The following is a 23,286-nucleotide window of genomic DNA, read 5'->3' on the forward strand; positions in this document are numbered from 1 at the left end:
TACCATTAGTATCCCTGAAACACTTAGGTTTCTAGAGCTTCTAGAACCTCTAGAATCCTAATGAGTTCTTATCCTCTAAGATCACTCCTAGGTTTCGACCAACCAGTCCCATTCGTCAAACTCATAATCTCTCCATAGTAGGAAATAAAAAAATGAGCACTCTAGCAGTGACTGTCTTAGACATAAGAAGGACTCAGGTTGCATTGAAAAACGACGAGCAACTAGCGAACGTGATCATCGATAGGGAGGCCAATAGTGTTTTTCGCGATGGTAACGAGCAAACTGAGCAAGATCGCGAGCAGAGTCACCCCCTCATCGAACTGGAACGTGGTTTTCCATCTTTCAGCCAATCCGTGAAAGACTTCGCCCCGCGACGAGGAGGAGCGTTTCCATCGTAAAGGAGCCGAAATGTTTTCTTTTATGTCGGGGATTCGATCAATCGTAGATAAGGTTTAAAGACGACGGGAAGTCTGAACGAGAATCGAACTGCTGGTAAGAAAGAAACGCGACCCAGCTCGAGCGATGAATTACATCGAAACCCTTTTTCTCTCCTACTTGGCCTTTCCTCCCGTATTCTCTGCACGAGTTAACTTTGCTTCGTTTAACCATCGCCCACATTTCTTTCAGTCTCGTGGTCCTGAAGGGCAAAAGGCTTAGAAAGTTTCTAGATGAAACAAATGCGTGATAGAAGACACAAGAAATTTGTTTCTTAAATAAATCTGGAACCTTGTGTTACTTGATCGTTTAGTTATTATTCGTCTACTCAGAGAATGAGAAATGGTCCTGCATCGACAATTTTCTTTGTTAGTCTGATCTTGGAGCATCAGTTCATGCTTTTGACGACGGTGAAGAATGACACGGCGGATGAGATCATCTGAAAAGCAGAAGATAGAGAAGATAAGATATAAATAAATAGATAAAGTATAAAATGAGAGTCGTGGATAGGAGAACTGATAACAAGAGAAGATACGAGGGTGAATTCTTAAGAGGAGATGCGAAAAGTATAATAGAAATAAATGAAGTACTATTTGCAAAAGGAATAGAATTTAATCAAAGTGATTCAGCTTTCTGAGTAACAACTCGTATCAATCGAGCTAGAGGGCGTTCTCAAACACTAGCGCCCTCTAGTCTCTCTTACTACTAAGACCAGGAACAATGTAAGTCAATTTTCTGCTTCTAAATTACTACCTATGCATATGTACTCACGGCCTTAAAAGTTTCGAGCGAAAGCACTATATACTTCCCAGCAGTCAAGCGAGCTGGCCTCTGCGTCCGCACCAACATTAAGTTCACAGGTTTTCGTAGCCAAGAGGGATATTGATACCAAGGTGCAGAATAAGCGGCTTGACAAGCTGCCTCGCTCTGAAAAAATGAAACGAGATATAAGCACAGTGATCTTAATTTTAAATAACACTGATTGTGAGATATTGTATTATTTATCTTAGACAAGAAGCAAAGATCGCCTGTACGTATATATTTAGATATAGTAGGCAAATAAAATGACAAAAGAGTTTAGTTGTAACTATGATTGTATCTTGACATTGGCTTAGCTTTGCAATCGGTGAATCTGAGGAATCTGAATGGGACTTCTTAATTAGTAGGCTATATCTCAGACTCACTTTTGTAGAAAGAACGTCTGCAGGCCAGTTGCACATGAACAGTTGAAAGAGAAGGACGAGGAGTTGCATGATGAATTTAAACTTACCAGGATCATCCTATTAATACACGAATTCTGTTAGTACACATTAACAATCATCATATTTGTAGTGTGAAATGACATGAACCCCGCAGTAAGAGAATTCAGCTCACAAAAAAAGATAAAAGAGCCCAGAGTTAAACTTTGGGAAGGCCTCGGGAAAACTTCTAACAAGAAATTAAAGGGTTACCTGCCCCAACTAATTTGAAGCCAGCCAGAGAGATGTTGTACGTGCTCCCTAACAATTGTACCAAGAGTTGCATACTAGTTAGATCTTGAAGTTCTTCGCAGAGCCTGTCTAGAGGACGCTACATAAGAACACTCTTAACAACCATCAACATTGGCCAAAGATTCGACTTGCCCTTGGACTCACCCAAGCAGGATTTGATGATGGACCACGCAAACGCGAAAGCTATCAATTTGCTCCTTGCTAGGAGCTTCTGCTGTCGCTATGTTCGCCGAAGGGGAATGTGACAGCCATCGACGGCCACTAGTGGTCTCCACCTCGACGGTGACGCCTTCCATTCTCGATTTGATCACATCGAAGTGGCCACACGCGATCAAGGTAAATAGAACGCCAAGTGTATCGGTTCCAACACAGGCTATGCCCACGTTCATCATGCAGACAATTTCGAAAACGAATACTAATTCGTACCAAGGTGTTTCCTGAATTTCTACGAAAAAGACATATGGCAGGTGTCTTTCTAGGTTCAGAGACGCGTTGGTGGCGTTCTTTGAATCATCGTTGATATCTGATAGGTTGTTCTGTGTTGAGGAGACTAAGAGAACTGCCATGCAGTAGACAAGGACGGTGACGATACAAGTGGATAAGTAGTAGAGAGTCAATCTACTCGTTTTCTTTGCGTAGCTTTCCACGATCTTCTTCTCGTTTGGGTTCAGGGCTGACCAGAGCAGCTCGCAGGTGTTCAACATCCTTTGACACCTGTTATAAGATATGTGTTTTTATTTTTGTAGTCGGTTTGAGTAGGTTGGAGATTTCATTGATTAGGGAATTGTAGTAGAAGCCAGAAACAAGAGATTTTCAGAGAATTCATTCAATACTGAGCATTGTAAGTGAAATATTGTTAATATGCAAAGAAGTACAACTTATCAAAAGTTAAATATAGTTCACGATATTTGTATAAAGTAAAACAAATCTTTAATTAGGTTTCACTTTTCTGATACATGAATTTGCATAAATATCCGTAATCTGGCAATGAACTCAAGGTTTTAGAATTGTATTGATACAGATATGATATTCTTCTGCTGCGTATCCACGCTACGATCTGATTAATGTTATTTAGCATATTCTAGCTCGATTACTCGATTGCGTAACGGTGTCGTTTAAGTCACTCGAGAGCATCGGAGCGTCTGGATTTCTTATATGCCTGTACTAATTCGCTAAGTGTACTCAAGGATTGAGTAATTAATTTTATATTGTTATGCGTTGTGCTTCGAAGCAGCATAATAAAACTGTGTCAATGATTTTCATAAAGTGAAATAAGAAAATGCTTTCAATAAACGTAACGCAATTTTTTAACGTACTCGTGTTTACGTAATATTCTTTTTCCTTTTTCGAAGCTAGAATATGTTAATGTAGTGTATTGGAGTCCTGTGAAATGGAAAATTCATTAGACATGTTTGAACATTGATAGTGAATACTTTGCAAGTTAAAACAGTTGGAGTGACTGTCTACAGTCAAAGTGACTACTTTAAAAACTTTTTGTAGCAACTATTTGATTATTTAATATTCTATTGCTATAACTGCAAATACACCTGTTAAAACACGGAAATTAGTTTTATTAATTTATCAGGTTAATAACACTGCTAATTGCGAGTGATATTTTTCAGTGTGAGAACATACTTTTTATTGGGTAATATCGCTGTTTAATTTGAACATTTAGCAGAGACTGATATGAAGTATGTATATGTGTATATATGTACATGACGAGCTGATTAAACACATACAAAAATCGAAAAATTCCATTGTTTAAACTTCTTCAATCTCACATGAACATAATATCTTTTCTGTTTCTTTTTTCCAAAAATATCTACAATACTCTCATTGCAACCAAATTACTAAACTGCAGATATGTACTATAATGTGAAATTACTCAAAGCAACCAAGTTTCACTTTCACTGTCACTCCACTTTTTCACCAAATGAAATCGAGTTACATCTATTACAAAATTACAATTCATTTACAAGAACTTCTATCAAACATATAAACGTTTCAATTACACTTTACCAAGTATCTAAAGATTCAATCAAAGAATCAGTATACTAAACGCATCTTTCAACATTAATTCCCAAACCACCCCTGCATTACCTATCGCAAGACACCAATAGTATAATAAACCTCGCTTGTCCTCCCATGATGGTGATCATCAACGCGAAGATTTCCAATTTTTCATCCAACTGAGCGTCCCTTACCACGAGCACGTACATGTATGCAGTAGAGTACAACGACAAACAGAAAAGCATAACGAATGCAAGAATATTCCTAGCGATCAAACGTCCTCGGTGAGGAATCACGCCGCACAGTTTCAGCAGGAACAAGTTCAAACCGATCAAACTGCCGAATTCGTCGCTCATGTTTCTTGTGAAGTTTGCCCTGATCGCTCGAGCAATCTCAACGCAAAAGTCTCCCCAGGGTAGCTTTTTTTAGGAGTATCCCAGCCGTGGGAATGCGCGGCTTGTTCGCCAAGTTGTTCATAGTCAACGACGTGGGCTAGAAGATTGCCGAGGAAGAGGGGGTGCAGAAAGGTTCCGACACCTATTATTATCGCAAAGAAGATAAAGTTTCACGACGAAATCGTGGCTTATAGCTGGACGTTTTGTGGATCACGCGATCGCGTGGACATCGCCAGACTCGGATTCCCTCGCTGTGGGAGAAAAAATCGCGTCACACTTGTGGTTGCTGGAGGAGGGAAGGGTGTGGGTTGAAGGAGAGGGTGAGGAACAGCGGAGGCGAATGTTAGGAACCCAGAGTGTGGCGAATAGGTTGTTCCATCTGGTGGTTGCGATGAGGGAGGCGATGGTGAACGACTGGCTCGATCGAGTAGTGATATGAGAAGGTAGATATAAAGGGTGGTCGGGTACAGGTGGTAACGAATTTAAGGGGTGATTCTTGAGAAAAGTGAAGAATAAGATGATAATTAAGAATAATGGAACTGATTGTGAGTTTGAGTTTTTGCTTCGTAATTACAAGTGTTTAAAGAGAGTAGATTTTGATTTGAAAAATACTAGCACTCTTCACCTGGATAGTAGATATGACAATGATTGTTCAGGTGGATTTTACTGATTTTTAAACTCTTTAAAAATCGTTTAATTTTGACTTTTAGGATTACCCCTTAATGTGACCCCATTTTGGGTTTGCTTTTTTTTGAAGTGAAGACAAAAAAATTGAGAGAATAATTTTAAAAGAAGTTAGAGAGATATTAAGGAGTTCTATCCTTCAAAGTTCTGTAAATTTATTATTCAATGCAAACTAATCTTCAGTACATATTTGGAGGACACTGGCACTTATCGATTTAGAGTGGAATATGTTTGTAGCGCGTATTGGTGGCGAGAATTAGAACTAAACATAGTGATAAGAAAGGATATATGTTTCAATTATTGTTTACTTGTTTCTATCCGAGCTTTTTAGCTATAATCTCAATAATACCGACACTAGAAATAAATGATTAAGGTTTAGTTTTGGATTCTATTAATTAAGCAAACTAGTGGTACATGCTTTATCGTACACCTGGTCTGTGATATACATCCATTATCTACTGAAAATTTCCATACTTCTCATTTACCAAACTCTCTGTCTTTCCAACAAATCCCTACGTACCAGTTCCTAAATAAGATTTTCCCCAAACCTAGAAAACACCCTCAAAACCAATTTACAAATCACAAACAAGCACCCCCTCTCAATTCTCCTCTCACCACTCAAAAATTAAAAAATCATTCTTCGTCCCCAACAACCCTCTCCCCTAAATCAAAACCTCTCCAATCATCCAAAAATGATCCTCTCCCATCTACCATCAGAGCAAGATCCCTTATCCATCGAGGGCTCCGCATCCACCTTCGAGCAGCGCCGCGACGCCGAGGCGTTCCTCCGAGGGATGGCGGGACGGGGGGATCGATCGTCCCCTGCTCGCAGCCCCTTTCGACGCGTGGCGTCGCGGGGGTGGGCGGTGTCGGCTTGCTCGGCGTCGTAGCGCGCGATCGCAGTTCGGTCGGGAGGTCGCGCGAACCGGTCGCTGGAAGACGCGTGAAGAGAGGAGCCGCGAGACGACAAGTGGAATTCCGCTGCGGCAGCGATGACTCGCCGCCTCTCCCGTCCCGCGTGCCTCGCGATCCGCGTGCACACGCTCGCCGATACGTGATCAGTCGCGCTGAAAGACGGCCCGCGAGCGGGGACACTCGCGGCGAAGACGCTCGGATGGAGGACCTGCGTAAGTAAACCGAGCCGAGGGAGCAAAGCGTCGCAAACGCGAGCGAGTCAGCCAGCGAACTTCCAAGGCGAGCTCTGCGGCCTCAGAGCGATCGATATCCCACCATCCCCCTTCGTTTCACCCCCACATCCATTTTTTCATCCAGATCTTCCTGCCGAAGCGTCTTCCCGCGTCCCGTCGATCCTCTTCACCCCTTTTTTTTTCTTCTCCCTTTCATCTGGCCCCTCGACCCCCTCTACAGCCATCTGTTTTCGAGTCATTCATGAAGCGGATTAAGCACTCTGCTGTAATCGGCGGAACTGGACGACGCGTATTTCGGATGCCTGTTAATCGATACCGAGTTGAGTAGGTTCTGTGCTAAGGGTGCAGGATAGTGGCACGGGGGTTGATCTGTATTTGGGAATGCATACTTTCCTGTCGACTCGCGGTGGTTCGTGCGGATATGGAATTGGGAGCAAGCGTGGGACTGGGGTCAGTTCACTTTTCAGATCGGTTCATAGATGGGAGACTGTGTTCCTGGAGTTTGTATATCGCGAGAGAATAAGTGAGGGAACAGTTACATGTGAGAGTATTGTTGGACTGGTATCTGAGTGGTACTGTACTGATAGCTTACTTTTGGCTCGAAGATGACGTGAGCGTGTGCGGGAGGTAATCTCGTTTGCTTGAAATAATTCTGACAATAAGATATGGTTTGGTGGATGTGATGCGGGGCTTGCGATGAGGAAAAGATTGTAAACAAGGGAATTAGCGAGGGTAAGGTTTTCTGAGATCTTGGGGAGGGGAGATGGAATATTCTAGGAGTAGTCAAGCTTGCGTGGGAGTATTGTGTACGTGTGAACTTGGCCTTAGACTTATGGTCAAGGATGATACTGTATTGGGTATAGTCAGCGAATATTGGGTATAGTTACGTGGGTGTTAAAGATGCAAGAGGTAGACGATGGAATAGCGGTCTTCTAATTTTTTAATTCGATTCTGCTTTAGCTGGAATAGGAGTAGGGGTTGTAACATCAGAATGGTTATGAAAGTTTAAAAAGTACAGAAAATTAGGTTCATTTGCGATGCTATGAGGAGGGTTGCTGCGAACTCTGGTCCCTTGGGTTAAAGGTCATTATCCTCATATCTGGTCTATCCCAGTAATCCCAAACCATTGAATTCTTCATGATACAATGATAAAATCTAACTCAACACCAAGTATTATTCCAAATTATGAAGAATTAGAATTATATCATCACCTTTGCATTAGTAATAGATATAACTATTTAATTATTAGTAGAGTGATGGTCAAAAGAAAAATCAGATATTGAACGCTAGTTAAATATTCAATAATTCACTTTCATTGTCACTTGATGTGCGAAGCTACAGAAATAATGTATTAGTGAAATCTAAAGTCACAGTTAGTCCAATAAAAAAACAGGATGATAATAGCGACATTAAAAATTTATTTAACAACCGCTGCAAATTTCACGCAAAGGTCATCGGTGATTGAAACTTTGAACCTGCAACGTTCTTCGACGTGTTAACGATAAATAAATCTCGACGTTTGTGAGCGTTCAAAAATCGCTGGATAATCGTGATTTAATAAGTACACTTACGTCAGCTGATTTTATACAAGTCATGAAATATCAAATCTCTTATTAACTTAACTGAAAGCCATGCAAAAGAAAGGCGCATTGAACCTGTACATTTCCACGTGTATGCATTTGCAACTAAGTCAGACGCGGTTAAAAATAAATCAGCTGACTGTACATCGTTAACGTATGAAACATCCCTGTTTTTAGTAACATGCGTTTACATGATCGAGTATACGAGGAAACTAAACAAATTGCGCATCAGTGGGCGTATTACACATGGAAATCGAGAAGGCTGATACTTAATACAATTTCATAATTCATTCTTGCTCATTCGTATCTACGACTCGGTTATGAATCATGCTTAATCAAATCGCAGTCTCTCGCGTGACATTTCCTACGTGCTCCGTTTTAGTGCGTCTTAAAGCCGGTATGAAAGCCTCGTAATTGTGTTCATAGTGAAGTATCTACGCGTTATGAGCTCGTCACCTATGGTAATTATTTTATCTTAAAAATTATCTTCTTCGCTTTTTAGTATCTTCACGTTTGTGATATTGGAAAATGAATTCATTTTAAATATTTCTTTCCTATACACTGAAATCTCGATGATGATAAGGAGTCGTGATATTACAGCGGGTAGGGAGCATTTCCTAACTTTTTTAAATTCTACTATTTCATTTTTATTTCAATTCTTTTGTGGTAAAGAGAAACATGAATCACCGACGTGTAGAATTGTTTCAGAACAATTTTTCCTATACTTTATAAGCTGGTATCTTTGATGCAAGTATAACATCCCACATCTACTATATCCTGTAATTATTACTTCAACGAACAAAAGAAATATGAGTCATATAGTTTGATCTTAAAATCCTTATCACCATACTCTATGATTTTGTTCCTCTCAACGAGTCTCAAGACTACAGCAAGTAAAGACTCTCTCAACAGCAAAAATCACAATCTTACACATAAGTGCATCATTCACAATTTCTATCAACTGATATCCCCTACTCCCTATATAGTCTCGACCCACAACCACTCTCATAGGATATAAAATCCATGTTCCCAGGGTCACCCACTATACAACCACACATTTACCTTGCCAGAATCCAGCCTAACAGAAACTAGGCCACCACTTTCCAAAAGCAATAAAATCATCAACGAGCTTACACCGTGTACTCCAAGACACCCCATCCTCTACGACCCCCCTCGACACGAAACCTGCTCTCTCCGCACTTTCCCCAATTTCTGCACGCTTCACGCCCGTCAGACACGCGCCTCGACTCGCTAAACGCTCTCCTGCCCCTCCCACCCTCTCCAGCCCCTCCTCCACGATTTTCCGCCAGCAGCAGCAAAGATACGCCTGCGGTTTCGCCGTCGCCCCGATTCTTCCGGTTTACCTTGAGCCCGACGACGCGTGACCGCTTCGCGTCTCGCAGTCGTTTGCATTTGCATTTGCGCCGCGTCAGTGAAGCGTGTCAGCACGTAACCGCGACGATTCGCGCGAGCACGGTCGCCCAGGCGGCGAGTGCTCGCGCGTCGATCGCTCGTCGGCTCGCGAGCGCGCGACGGGGACACTTCGGGAACGGTTGCGCGATTTTCAGCTCGCGCCTCGAAATTCTGATAACACTGGAGGAGAAAAAGGTGGGAGGGAATGGAGGAGGAGGAGGTGGAGGAGGAAGGCGAGGGGAGGAAAGCGGGAAGGTTAAATTGTTTTATCGTTGCTCGAGCTCCTTCTGCTCGAGTAGCTCTTCCCTCTTCCCTGCCCCTGGCTCTACCCTCCCCGAAGGCGAGGATATCGCGGTTAGCCTGCTCACGGATATCCGCATTGTTTCGCGTCAACTAGCCAAGTCAGCTGACCTAGATTGCATAGACGGCGACCGAGAGCGAAACGGTGCATCGGGCCACTCGATGCTCGTCTACGGGAAACCACTCGCGATCCTGAGAGGCCTTCCTCACCGTCCACGTTGCTCTTCCCACCTCCGTTCGGTCCTCAGCCGCGGCAGCCCCTGCCAGCAGACCTCACTCGCCACACATCCTACGGCTCTTCCGCGTCTACTCCGCTTTCGCTCTTAGTTCGCGCGACGCACACGCCCCGCCTCGGTTGCTTCGGTTGCTTCGGTGCCCGCTGGCCGCCCACGAAACGCGATAGGTGAGATTTTCGTATGTGGTTTCGGTGAAACTTCGGGGCTCTTTTTGGTGGATTAGTTGCTGCTGCTTGGTTGAAGTTTGTTAAGTTGAGGGTTGGGGGTTGGGGGTTGATAGATGGGGTTTTAGGGGGCTAAGGGGAAGGTCTTGGGGAAGTTTCAGATGTTCATGGTTCTTTTGAGTTACTGTGTGAGTCAGGGTGATTTGGACAATGATTTTTGACGATACTTTAGATTGTTTTGTAAAATGTGTGGGTTTGTTGATGATGACACATTGTCTTTGGTTTTTTTATTCGATATATTTTTAATAATCTTGTGATGTTTGTATGCATTGCATTGCAGGAGGACTCTGTTTTAGAGATTTTTTTACTTGCTGGGGAAATGGAAAACAGTGGATACTAGAATCTGTTTTTGCTTTTTAAAATATAATAACTTTGAGTATAATTGTGTAGACGTATTTAGTATAAAATTGATATAGTCAAGTGTATAGTGTCCTTCAATTCAAAATTAATTTGTTTAATGGCAGGAAAATCTGTGCAACCAATCTTAGCTTATATCACCAGCTGTGCATACATTCTATCAGCTAAAAATTCGAACTCATGTTCTCCATTAGAAAAAGTCAAAATTCCAAGCAATTAAAGTTGAAGTTCCTCCAAAACGCATAAAGATCCGCAATCTATTAACAAGAATTAACAAACGATTCCATACTTACATTGACCGATAACAAACTCACAAATTTGTCTAAATTCCTTTACTATCCTTTCCATTGACTCAAGCCATCCCTCAATTTTCTCTCATTCCCCTTCACCAACACAAAAGTTAAACCCTCATCACCCCCTAAATCCCAATCTCAAACCCAGAATACTCCACACTAACATCAAAAATTAAAATGTCCCTAAAGACCAAACATTTTCCTCTCCAATCAAATCACCCCCCACTCTAGAACCCTCGATCGCCGCCACCCTGACCCACCGTTCTCCAGAGGACTCCCCACAGAGGGCCAAAGACAAATCGAACCTCTCCGATGCAAGGCATCGGGCCAGCCTTCATTGATAGATCCCCCGAGGATCAAGGGCAATCTGTTTCGAGACGTTTCGTAGAGTTTCAAAGATATTCGATCACGACATCGTTCACCGTCAACGCTTTGCTGCCGTCTTCCTCCTCCTCCTCCTCCGCTCGCCGCGTGCCGTACTAAAAATACGCGGCGAGATCGAGGCGAGAACGTGTTCTGTGGCGCGTTGCGCGAATGAAAAGAACTGAAACACCGGGGAAAGAAGTGCTTCCGATGGACGTCGACTCGCGCCGCGACGTCGACTCGCGTCGACGCTCCGAGGAGGAGGGAAGCGGAGAGGCGAGCGAGACCAGGCGACGCGATGGAAGTGACGAGGAGAACGAAGCCTTATCGCGCGGACGTGGGACGTCGCGTGCGATACGTTTCTCTGATGGAACCAGATCGACGAGCCTCGATCCGATTCCAGTGGGAATCCACGGGGACGTGTGGTTTCCCGACGACCGAGCACGCCGATCTGCTCGGTTTCTGTTTAATATCAGTTGCACCGGCTGGTACCAGAGTCTGTGGTTGTGAAGCAGATTATGTCAGATATTTCTATTTTTGAGATATCGACGTTCAGAGGCGTTGAATGTTAACACACTGTGGACACACTGGATCCATTTTGTTCGCAGTGAATTTTCGTTCTTGAAAATTCTGCTTTGAGGAGACGTTTTATTTTTTCTAATTAATCCTACAAACATTTGACTCAAGTAACTATGGTATATTAAATTGTAGACACTTTCATGAGTACTCTAGAATGTTTTTAGAGTTCTTGAAAGCCCAGAACAGTGAAAAAAATAGTCGCGGACAAAGTGGACTCAGTGTGCCCACGGAGAGTTAATTCTGTATTATGGACTTTCGATTAGAGTCTCTTTCTGTCGTAAAATCTTGTACCCCAAAGAGATAAAGTTAAGCAACTGACTCTGGTTACACGAGTTAGATAATTCTTGCAAATCTGGAGGCACAAATCGAGCAATCATTAACAAGGTCTTCCCCGGTTAAGAGACCCTCCGCCGACTTCGAAATCTGAATTTTCTCCGGTTCAGAAGCCAGCGTTTTCGTGTAGCGACACGCGCGGAACGGAAAGTACGAGAATAGCCCCCGAGACTCGTTTCTTTTTCCTCTTCTTACAGATTTCGTCGAAATGAGGGACCATCCGTCGCGCCATTCCCCCGATTCGAGGTAAGACGATCCGCCTTCGTCGTTGATAACAATGCGACTCGATGCGTCGCGCGAGAAAACGATGGCCCTTGAAACGATCCCCGAGCGACTGTTCCTCCAGCCGCGGGACGCTCTGAACCATCGTTTTTCGGCGAACGAATCGCCCCGTGACTGCAAACGATCTAATACCGCGTCAAACTTGTTTCAGAACGGTCGCGTAGGAATGTCAGGATGAGAGGTGAGTTGGGAACATTTCGAGACAATGAGTTCTAAGTATTTTGCAAAATGTTTGGTCGAAGAACGCTCGCAAATGGGGTCCGTTTTTGGTTCCATTTGCGTGGGAAGGCTGTATACTGGTGGGTGGAAGGGACATAGTAGCCTCGCGTTTTTAGTAAATTAATTATATTATATTCAAACCTGGGCCATTCACTTTATTTTTATTATTTATTGTCACGTCAACCCTGTAGTCTGATGGCGAAATCTGATATGTAATTTTTTAATGAAGATTGATAAACATATTCGTATTAACACTCTTATTCCATTTAATATTACTGAATATTTAATTTAAGCTACTTCGAATGTGTCCAAGTTTGATTGCATTAACTCTCTGACGTGAGGATTATTTTCTGCAGCTACCTTTCATATCTCGAATATACTAGTTTTATTTTTTATTTTCAAGATTCTATTTATAGGATAAAATGTATTGTTATTCATGTACTTACTCATGGTTGGCTTTAAAAAAGAATGTATCCTGGCAACTTCCTCACTTACGTCCAGCTTTTAAGTGGTGAACACTATCTGGTGCATGTTCATGTTGTTTTCACTTTGAGATAGCACAAAGTTATACACTACATTATAACGACAGTGATACTTATCGTAACTACACTGAGCACATAATGCACCTTAGCACGCAGAAAATTGACTGGTTCAGTCAGCCAGCAATGCGTCAGAAGGCAGGTAGATTTACCCTAGTGGTTGGGGGTATGTTAGGTATTTAAAAATAACCGCGATCTTTTTATGTGAGAGGGTCTGTAAAAGGAAAGCTAGTGGGAAATAGAGGTGGTATAGTTTTCAAAATAACCAATCAAAAATTTCAGAAATTCTTATTGGTCGTTTCCATAAGTAGCTTACTAATGGTTAATTTACATTTTACATTAGGATACCAAAGTGACTTAAGAACAATTTCAATTCATAGAATTTTGAATAAGAAATAATTTGAATTTATTATTTTAAAAATTGAATTTAAGATAAAGATGTAACTACGTAACACATTGTAAAATATTATATTTTCGAACTTTTGACCCAAATCATCTGTCTTCCTCTAATGTAATTTCTACTTAATAAATTCCTGTAATCAATCAAGGACTTCATGCTCATATAGCATACTTCTAAGTATCTATAGACACAACGTTCCTTACGTGATGACCTGATACACTCAGATGACCAAACGTTTAGGCTCTCGCGGCTCGGTGTCACGTAATGAAAAACACATTTGGTGACCCGTATCCTCAAGGGTATCACTCAACACGACACTTTACTATGTTCCAAGTTCCAAGTATAGCGCACTGCGGAGACCCAGTGAAGTCACAAGAATCACTCGAGTGGTGTGGAAGAAATGATACCCTTGAGGGTGAAAGCTGTGAGCCGTGTCCTTCGCCACAGAGCCTTCAAATATTAACGCTGAAAAATTGCTAAACGCGCTCTTGGTCTCTTAGTCTCTCGGCAATGCCTTCAAAACACACCACCAACTTCGTCATCCGCTGCTTTTACGACGTCGCTGTATCTCTGCATGGCGTTACACATTGCCAGGTTCCTTCCACCCATCATGAAAGAGCAGACGCGAGGAGTGTGATTGCTGGCTTAGAAAACTATATCGAGGAACGTTTACAGGAGTGGCGCTGCTCGGAGCGATAAGATCGGTCCGTGGAACGTTTCTAAGAACGCTCATCCTCGTCTTTCTGGCGACGTTTCTCTGGCTGCAGTTGCACGTGATCAGCCTCACTGGTCGAGACTCCAGTGGCCAGTCTTCAAATGAAACCCTGTTCGCCCTGGTACCGCAAGAATTGCACAGGTAATGTGGAATATGATACATCTTCGCTAAAAAACTGTCAAGAGGGTTGCCAAGATTTATTTCGAGAGTCCCTATAGGTAGTTCTAGTTCCAGTTACTTTTTCGATCTATAAATTAGCGTAGATTCAAGCTTTTAGTCCACGAGTTAATTTAGTGTTGAATGTAATGTCCAACACAATAGTTTACATAATAGTTTTCCTACGTTTCCAAGATCTAATCAGCTAGTCAACTCCTGGACGTCAGTAAACTAGAAAGTAGACGACCTTGTTTATCTCAGGTTTCTGAAGGAACGTCGAAACGGCTCGTCCTCGCTGGCGAACGCGAGCTCAGAGGCCTTGACGGAGTTCGAGATCGCGGAGATTCGTCGTAATATAGAGAGGGCGAACGCGGAGCAGAGGGTGTACAACGAGGAGGCATTCGGTCCTCTGGCCACGGATGCCCCTGTGATAGTGATCCAGGTGCACACGAGACTTACCTACCTCAGGCACTTGATAGTGTCGCTGGCACAGGCCAGAGGCATCGAGCAGACCCTCCTTGTGTTCAGCCACGATGTCTGGCACCCCGATATCAACTATCTGGTGCAGAGCGTCGACTTCTGTCGCGTCATGCAGATCTTCTATCCTCACAGCATACAGACGCATCCCAGGAGCTTCCCAGGCGAAGACCCTAACGATTGTCCGCGAAACATTCGCAAGGAACAGTGAGTACTGTTTAGTGTTTATAAAAATTAACTCACTTGGACCATTCTGATAATTATCAGAAAAATTATAGTTGAGAGTAATTTTAATTTGTGGACCTAAGGAATAGCTCAGGGACTTTAATCCTCGCTGTGAACTCGTTATTGAATTCTCACTAAGAGAATACTATATTTGCGTCTTTGGAAAGTCTAAAGTCTTTCACTCAAGAGAAATCTAAACTCAACTATTTCTAACTCCATGTTTTAAATGTCCACTACAATTCTAGGGAATACAGTTCTAGGGATTCCAAATCTTGAAACTTTTAGCAGATACAATTGTCTCTAAATATCCACCTCAATTCTCCAATATGCATCTTCCTAGAGCCCTCAACCTGGGGTGCATCAACGCGAAACACCCAGACCTCTACGGCCATTATAGGGAGGCAAAGTTCACGCAGACGAAGCACCACTGGTGGTGGAAGGCGAATCGCGTGTTCGACCAGTTATCGATAACCAGAAACCATACTGGTATGGTTTTGTTCCTCGAGGAGGATCACTACGTGGCTGAGGACTTCCTGCACGTTCTGAGACTGATGGAACGCACTTGTAAGCACAGCTGCGAGAGATGCAACGTCCTCTCCCTGGGCACCTATCTCAAGACTTACAGTTATTTTGCGGACTTCAGTCGGAAGGTGAGAGTCAAGGGTCGATCGAGTCGCACGGTGCACGAGCTCGAGGGCCAATCGAACGCGACCTCCCCGCTGCGTCCCCGGTTAAGTGATCCACGCGTCAGTGGGGCATACAGGGTCATAATTTTGCATGTTCATCGCGACTTCCTGTGTTGGTTGTTTCTCTATCTCTTCCTCTGTTATAACATACGCGTCACCACGAATGTAATTGCAAATCTTTCGTTTTTTCCTCGTTTCACGTTTATCTTCTTTTAATCGATATTCCATGTTTATCTGTTTAATGGAATCTACTTAGGATCGCGGAAGGTTGTGTTTTTTCGTATGAAGTCTCAGGGGAGGGAGGCAACTAATAGTTGTAGATAAGTCAGTGCTGTCCAATGTAGTTTCTGAAATTTGCGAACCTACTCTGCCTTTACCACCTTGCACATGAATGCTACATAGGCCTGTCAAGCAAAGTTGGCAGAGTACTCGCGCTTATGCAGGGACTTCAACGTCTGGGGGACCATCGAAGACGTACGCTCACCTTTAAAATATTAGATAAATTTTCCAATATGACTCAACTGTAGCTAAATGAAGTGCTCTTAACCTACTTCCAAATTCCTTCGTGAGAGAATTCTTCTGGCAATACTAACAACAAGTCAAATAACACCTCGATTCGTGACTCTGCCAAGTTTGTCATGGCGCCCTCTATCGCGTCACATGTTCGCTCCCTACACGTATGCAACCCAGCTAGTAGATAGGGCCCTCGGTTGCCGGACAGCATTGCTGTAAGTAGAAAGGGACGGTTCCGGGGCACGCGAGAAGTTGAGGATCGAAGCTAGGTCGCGTGGACGCGCGCGAATCGCTAGGCGATAGGCGCGTCCCGCGCGCGTACACCAATGGCTCCCATCTCAGTGTGAATGTCTGTGTGTCGATGTTTCACGCACGCGCCGTCCATTAGTTCCTTGGCGTCAACAGCGCCCTGCAAAAGGAGCTGCTGCGTGGATTAAAGCGACGGGAAGCGCTAATGGGACAGCGACCGGCTAAGACCGAGGACACCAACGGTGGAATCGGCGCATATCCGGGCAACAGCATCGCCAGCGGCACAGGCGCCACCCGCAACGCCTCCAGCTTGATCGGATTCGCAGCCGTGTTGTCCGTCGCTCGGAACGCGCACACGGCGCCACCTGCTTCTTGGGCTTTCCAGCTCCTACCCAGTCTCTACAATCATTACCAAAAGGTTGCCGTCATCTTTCGACGACTCGAGTTCGGGAAAGTCCGCTGCTCGCTTTCGTTCCCCGCGTGCTCGATATCCTAGACGACGGTAACACGCGAAACCTCGAGACACCTTGCCCCGCGGCTCTCACCCTTGACGAGTTCGCTCGTCTGCACTGGCCCCTTTCTTAGTAAAGCCTTTTCATGGCGAACTCGTTGACGCGTTAGGGCACGTGTGCACTTGAGTTTTTGTGATGGTTGCTTTTGAGAGCACTGTCGATGCTGTACTATTAGTTGAAGAATATCTTGCGCTCTAATTGTTAATACAGACGCTGATTTAGTTATCTAGTCTGATTTTTTATATAAGAGTCTTGGTGTTCTTAGGTAATCCTAGGACTACTGGATGTTGCAGTGAGGGAAACTATTTTATCGAGCCTGTGAGAGAGACTCATTTGAACTTAAGAGTAGAAAGAGAGATCCGGTCTATACTAGCACTGTTTAAGCGAGTACTCATAAATATTTTGGAATTTTTACTGTTAACAGTGGGTCTAGCACACCTAAGCACTCTGTCTTCCAAAAATGAAAAATAATGTTAGATTTAGAGAAAACATGAACAACCAATCATAGATTACCAATCCTGTGTCCCAGCGCAAGATATTCTTTCATCCATTATATGTAAATTGATAAACCAGACTCTGGAGAGTATTTTGCAATAATCGTACTCTCAGGTGGACAGGTGTCTTTACAATCATCGAGTCCTTGAGAGTCTCCGAACGTTCGACAGCTTCGAACTAGATCGCGTTCGCGCATGTGCGCACCGATCGCACCGCGACACTTCTTTTCTCTGCTTCGCCGCTTCTGGTCCCCTAGACACGATAATAAGCATTCGTTGCTTCCAGCAGGCCGAGGTGATCCCATGGATCTCGAGCAAACACAACATGGGCATGGCATTCAACCGCGTCACATGGAATAAGTTGAAGAAGTGCGCCGCACAGTTTTGCTCATACGACGACTATAATTGGGACTGGAGTCTCCAGCATATCGCGCAAACCTGTCTACCTCCCAGTAAGGGAGCAGGGGTGGCGCCCCGTACCGAGTCCGGCCTGATCACCATGATGATGAGGGCGCCTAGGGTGTTTCATATCGGCGAATGGTTGGTAGAGAACTTTACCTATCACCATTTCCTTTTTAAAATTTAAGAGTTTTGGCTGGCCAATATGGCAAAAACACCGAGGACTCTTTTGAAGCCTTTCTAACGCCAAAGTAACATCAAAAAATCCCTATTAGACTACTTGATTATTACCAGCGCCAGCACATGCGCGAAGTTCAAAAGCTGGGGTTCCCCCCTCTACTATTGCTCGCTAAATTTTGAGAGGCCAAGTCTCATGAATTGTAAGTACAGCTGGTCAGAAAGTCTAATTACCGAATTTTTACTTGTCTAGTGGAGTCCACCACAAGAAGACCAACTGTGAATCGACGGCCGCAATAGCGAAGGTCCAAAATGTGTTAAAGACCGCCCGAAATCATCTTTTTCCTACACAACTGACGCTTACCGTAGCTGGCACTGCGAAAAAGACGAAGCTCAGAAAGGGCAACGGCGGATGGGGCGACATACGGGATCATCGACTCTGTTGGAACATTACCGTTTATCCGGATCTCGCTTTGCCTTGAGAGGAGCCGCGCCGGAGTACGAATCGTCTCGCGTCTTATTTCGTCTCTCACGCAGAGACTCTCCTTTGATAAGTTCCTTTTATGTCGGCGAATAGTTTTTATCGATCGCGTCGATCGCGACGATCAGTACCGAAGCGATATCCGCGATGATTATCGAACGTTCCCTCGATCGCTGCTCGGTCTTGTCCTTTATGCTTATCGTGTCGCACGATAATCGTTAGCACCTTATTTATCGTTGTTTCCGTGCTAAAGTTATCGAACGATTCGCCGACGACTCGATTTCGATTTAACGAGTGTAACCGACAGGGTAGCGTCTCGATTGTCGTGGGGGACCTCTTTCTGGGGATTCCCCCTAGCTTATCGTATTCTAGTCGTCGCACGTAATGCATAGCAACAAGGAATACTTTCAATGTTTCTACGAATCGATTGTGCGAGGTGAACGAACGAGAAACCACATGGTCTTCGCCTCGAGACGATCCAGACGGAGAAACGACTCGCGAACCAAAGCCATCCACGAGTCGCGACACCTAGATAGGACTACATTTTATATTTATAAACGACATCAACGAAAATAAACGAATCGACCGATTTTCTCGTATCCGCCGATCGTTTCTACTTTTATTGCCTCGCACTGTCGCCTCTCGTTGTCGTACCACCACCCGAATAATAAAGATATCTATGAATTGCTTAGAATCCCAAGAGCTTATGATACTGGGGTACGTTATCATCGTACTCTGCCTTCATGAAGTTTCCAGCTATGGGACCTTCCAAGTTATACTTCTCCGCGAACTTTTTTATGGAGAACCGCTTTCGCTGAGGACCATCCCTAAAATCCGAGATTACCATTAACAACCACAGATAATCCACATCAATTACGGTATCATTTCGACCTCTCACAACTACTTTAAGAACCAGAACTGGTAGCATAATCGTTTTGAGCCCCGCATGAGACTAACCTAAACCCCCCAAAAAATGAAGAAGTTCCTCACCTGGTGCTCAATCTTCTCTCGTCGAACGTGATGGACCCCTGGTTTTGTTTATAGACTAGAAAAACGTATCTGTGCTTCCCTGTTCCTTTGGGTGGCGCAGGACCAACGTACTCAGCGAGGACTTCCCCTTTGGCGATGTTCTCTTCCGGTATGTTGCCAACTAGCCAGTGGCGGAACTCTCGATTGTATCCTTTCCCTGTCGGGGCGTCAGGATCTGAAAGCATCATAGAATCGATGTCAGGAATGATAAGAATCAATGACCGGCCACGACTCGTGACGGAGATGGCAGTACAAGGAGAAAACAGGTTTGCTGTGTTCGACGGTGAAAGTTACCGCGAGTGACTCGAGAAGCTAAGATAAGGTCGTGTCCTCTCTACCGTAGAAGAGACTACAGGGACACACAGTTTTCTGAAACGACTATGTGGCCGCGAAAAATTATAGCTTACTTTAAATGTGTATAATCCAATGAGAATAAGCTCGTTTAATTACTTCTTAACGAATTTGAGATGGTGAAAATTTTGAGACGTCGAGAATCAGAATTGAAAACTGGGAATAAAATTGAGTGGAAAATTGTCGCTTACCTGTCATCACGAGCGTATAGAGGACTCCCCCCTCGTGTTTATAGTGAATCTCAGGGATCTTATGGGTTTCTGTTGGAGTTAGTTCATTTCCAAATTCGAGCGCCTTGTCTCCATATTTTACCTAATAAACAAGTATTAATTATTTCATGCTCTAAGAGAGTTAACATATAATTTGTACCTCAATTTTTTCGGTAGGCGCAGTAGTAAGTATATCTGGTACAATTTTTGCCGCCTCGAATTCCGATTTAACGTTCGCTGCAGCGATCACGTGAACGCCGCAAATGAGAACCCCTGAAAGTGATTTTTAGTTGGTACACGGTAATTCGAAAATAAACGTGGTCCATAGCCAAATGTCAAACGTTTTGATTCGCGTATCACAGTTGATAAGGGTAATTTATACACAAGTACCTATTATCACGGGATACTTCATCTTCGTCTCGTTATCGCTGCACAGTCAATGCTAAGAAACTCCAATTCGAACGGCTCGGGAGAAACGTTTTATTCGCCGACTGCCCCCACTCGAGCTGTGCATGTCAAGGATTCGCTTCACGTTTAACATTTTCCACCGTTCACGAAGTCTAAATGTCTGTAGCTCTACCTGCCCCTCCTTTTGCGTTTCTTCTCCTTTTTTAGCTAGAGCTAGGACAATCAATCACTGCATAGTTGGTGGCAGGAATTGGAAGTCGTTTATTGTGTACACAAGGTTGTGAAAAGATTATGGTTTTAACGTTGGAAAGAGAGAAAGTTAGGAGAGAATGATTGAAACTTCCTGCATTTCTTTTTTGGAAATTTTTACTAACTTCACACTAAGTATTTAGACCTGTATTAGCTTGGATACATAGGAGCTACTACTATTTCTTATATTATTTAATTTGCAAATTAAAATTCTTTTCTGTTATAATACCTTATTCATTGCATCTTTAGCATGTGTGGGGTCAAGGGGTATGGAGAAGACTTTGGTCTAATTAGGTGGCTGCCTCAATTATGTCAAGTTCTGTGAAGAACCCTTAAAAAGATGCAACACAAAACACTTGTCCCTAATAAATGATTGCTCTTATTAGCTAGCACATAGAGTATCCTGATCAAGAGCTTTGTGTTCTGACAAGTTACATCACACAACTATTTAAACCTAGTGTCATGCGCATAATGGGTACACAAGAAAACAGATCCTTTTATGTATAAACAGCTTTAATACAATATTCTTTATCCACGGTACAAATATCTATAAGAGTACAAATTTAGCCTCCCAGTTGCTTATAAAGAAGCGGAACATAATCATCAAACTCAGCCTGATACATATTGCCTGCAATAGGATCTCCAAGTTTGTATTTAGCAGCAAACTTTTTAATAGAGAAATTAGCACGGTCATCCCCGCTTCTGTTGGTCAGTCTTTTCTCATCGAATTTGAGCTTGTCAGGTTGCTTATACAGCAAGAAGACATAACGATGAAGCCCAGTGCCTTCTGGTGGTCCGGAACCAATGTAGTCGGACAGAACTTCTCCTTTAGAGACGTCTGCACCAGGAATATTTCCTACCAGCCAATGGTGCCACTCTCTGAATTTCGGATCCTTGCGACTTGGAGCATCAGGATCTATAAAGAAGCAATATAAACTATAGAAATTCAATTGCAAGAAGATTCTTATCTCTTGTAAAGTCACATACCAGTCATGCAAAGGGTGTAAAAAGCATTTGCTTCTGCTGGCCAAGTAACGCTGGGCGGGTCCTTGACCTGGGTCGGGGTCAATACCTTCCCAATCTCAACGGAGAGATTGTTAGGGTATGTAACGTTCAGCACACTTTGTGGAACTTTGTCGATGACGTCGGGCACGACGCCGTGGGTTTGCAGAGCTTGAGCCATCGAGGAAAGAAGACGCGCACCAATTTCAATGACAGGCTTCTTAGTGATTAAAGTAGCTGAAAACAGCGAGAGTTAAATATCGAGAGAAAACGAAGCTTGTTTGTATATCACGAATAAACGCTAATCGCGAAACAAGGTTATCGAAAATGTTAAAATTTCGATATGGATAATCGATCTAATCGTAATCTGGTGACCGTGTTCGCGTGACTTATTTCGATTAATCAGTATTGCGAAGACAAATGAAGATCAAATGGAACGCGATAAATGAATGCGTTGACCGGTGTTTTTCTGCGCAGTTATTTTTGCACGTGAAATATTAGTAGAGTTAAATTTTCACCGGTTTAGAAAGCATTACTTGCGTTTAATAAGAATTGTGACATGATCCAACACGAACCAACTAGCAGACACAACGTAAATTGCGCCGACTAAAACTGAATTCGCTTGGGAACCGGTATGCAGTATGCGAACCTTATCCCCAGTGTTTCGCTACGCAATTGTATTTCGTTGAATGGTGGCCAATGGTGACCAATGATGGAGCAGATCTAGGGGAAAGTAGCTGAGAGCTGAAAGGCCAGATTCTTAAGTTAGTTTAAAATGATTCTACTAAAAATCTACTTTTACGTTGTAATTACTTGTGTAATAATTAATAAATACTCACAGAATTTAGCAATGTTTATGAATTGTGTTAATAAAAACTCTTGTAACTTTTTAACACTCGAGCGCTATGGCCATCTAGTGATGAAGTCTGTGAACTACTTACCAGTTGTTCATTATCAAGGTGTTTTAAAACGCTTAGGACTTTTTAGAAAAGTGTAGTTTTTATATATATTTATATACTGTTATTGAATAACATCGCTTATGTAACTTAAATATTAATAATGATTATTAAAAGTCTTTATTATGATTTTATTGTATTTTAATGTGTTTTCTATATCCACCGCTTGATAATCGCAGAGGGCGCTCTGAAACCAGTGAATTTTCAAAAAGTCTGTATTTCTGAACATGAGGCACGAACCTCCATAAGCTGTTCAGTTAATTTTGTATATTCGTCTGTGACACAATGTTGTTCGTGTTGTTCCTACATCCACTGATCCAATATAACAGAAGCTGGTTTCATCGGTGCCTGTATACTCGTCTGTGGTAAGGAAAAGAATATACTTAGCTGCAGATGATACCATTCCTACGTTGATAATATCATTTTCAATAATAGTTACAGTAGAAAACAAAATTGATTTTGTTGCAGCTTTTTTTATCACTTATTGATTACCTTAATTATTAAAATTATTTATTTAATTTTTGTTTTCAAATTTAATACAAAGTAGGATTACATAATAAATAAGGAAAAGTGTTGATTATAGCAAAGTGGTTAAGCCACGAAGTGAAGTAACTAATTTTTCGGAAAAAACGAGTTTTTTAATTTTAATTTAGAGTAATTATTTTAGATTAGTAAAAAGATGATAATACTGTGACTAAAAAATTTATTCTATGGAAAT

The 23,286-nt window shown here is 42.9% G+C and overlaps 4 protein-coding genes across 12 annotated transcripts; 1 reads left to right on the forward strand and 3 right to left on the reverse strand.

Moving 5' to 3' along the window:
- Positions 1 to 689: 689 nt before the first annotated feature.
- On the reverse strand, positions 690 to 8,942 carry LOC143184070 (odorant receptor 13a). Its single transcript, XM_076386031.1, has 6 exons — positions 8,805 to 8,942; positions 2,070 to 2,639; positions 1,891 to 1,990; positions 1,620 to 1,715; positions 1,207 to 1,362; positions 690 to 874 (listed from the first exon to the last, which is right to left on the reverse strand). Exons 2-6 carry the CDS (start codon positions 2,627 to 2,629, stop codon positions 824 to 826), a joined length of 963 nt encoding a protein of 320 aa, XP_076242146.1. The 5' UTR covers positions 2,630 to 2,639; positions 8,805 to 8,942; the 3' UTR covers positions 690 to 823.
- On the forward strand, positions 5,891 to 18,963 carry Mgat2 (alpha-1,6-mannosyl-glycoprotein 2-beta-N-acetylglucosaminyltransferase). Of its 7 annotated transcripts, none has more exons than XM_076386024.1 (9): positions 5,910 to 6,141; positions 12,038 to 12,086; positions 12,274 to 12,303; positions 13,956 to 14,136; positions 14,413 to 14,835; positions 15,194 to 15,503; positions 16,441 to 16,719; positions 17,597 to 17,847; positions 18,137 to 18,963. In XM_076386024.1, exons 3-9 carry the CDS (start codon positions 12,297 to 12,299, stop codon positions 18,363 to 18,365), a joined length of 1,680 nt encoding a protein of 559 aa, XP_076242139.1. In that variant the 5' UTR covers positions 5,910 to 6,141; positions 12,038 to 12,086; positions 12,274 to 12,296; the 3' UTR covers positions 18,366 to 18,963. The 7 variants fall into 7 exon arrangements, with proteins under 7 accessions (XP_076242138.1, XP_076242144.1, XP_076242145.1 ...); XM_076386028.1 differs by lacking the exon at positions 5,910 to 6,141 and adding an exon at positions 6,597 to 6,612; XM_076386027.1 differs by lacking the exon at positions 5,910 to 6,141 and adding an exon at positions 8,049 to 8,203.
- A 75-nt stretch (positions 18,964 to 19,038) lies between these two features.
- Positions 19,039 to 20,504, reverse strand: LOC143184072 (protein D2). The gene is made up of 5 exons (XM_076386035.1): positions 20,344 to 20,504; positions 20,114 to 20,226; positions 19,936 to 20,056; positions 19,355 to 19,568; positions 19,039 to 19,191 (listed from the first exon to the last, which is right to left on the reverse strand). Exons 1-5 carry the CDS (start codon positions 20,363 to 20,365, stop codon positions 19,053 to 19,055), a joined length of 609 nt encoding a protein of 202 aa, XP_076242150.1. The 5' UTR covers positions 20,366 to 20,504; the 3' UTR covers positions 19,039 to 19,052.
- Positions 20,505 to 20,957: 453 nt separating this feature from the next.
- LOC143184071 (protein D2) lies at positions 20,958 to 22,356 on the reverse strand. Of its 3 annotated transcripts, none has more exons than XM_076386034.1 (3): positions 22,262 to 22,356; positions 21,598 to 21,849; positions 20,958 to 21,526 (listed from the first exon to the last, which is right to left on the reverse strand). In XM_076386034.1, exons 2-3 carry the CDS (start codon positions 21,791 to 21,793, stop codon positions 21,174 to 21,176), a joined length of 549 nt encoding a protein of 182 aa, XP_076242149.1. In that variant the 5' UTR covers positions 21,794 to 21,849; positions 22,262 to 22,356; the 3' UTR covers positions 20,958 to 21,173. The 3 variants fall into 3 exon arrangements, with proteins under 3 accessions (XP_076242149.1, XP_076242148.1, XP_076242147.1); XM_076386033.1 differs by having other exon boundaries at positions 22,188 to 22,345; XM_076386032.1 differs by having other exon boundaries at positions 22,149 to 22,321.
- Positions 22,357 to 23,286: the final 930 nt, after the last annotated feature.

The sequence above is a fragment of the Calliopsis andreniformis genome, chromosome 9, assembly GCF_051401765.1.
Source record: "Calliopsis andreniformis isolate RMS-2024a chromosome 9, iyCalAndr_principal, whole genome shotgun sequence".
Lineage (NCBI taxonomy): Eukaryota > Metazoa > Arthropoda > Insecta > Hymenoptera > Andrenidae > Calliopsis > Calliopsis andreniformis.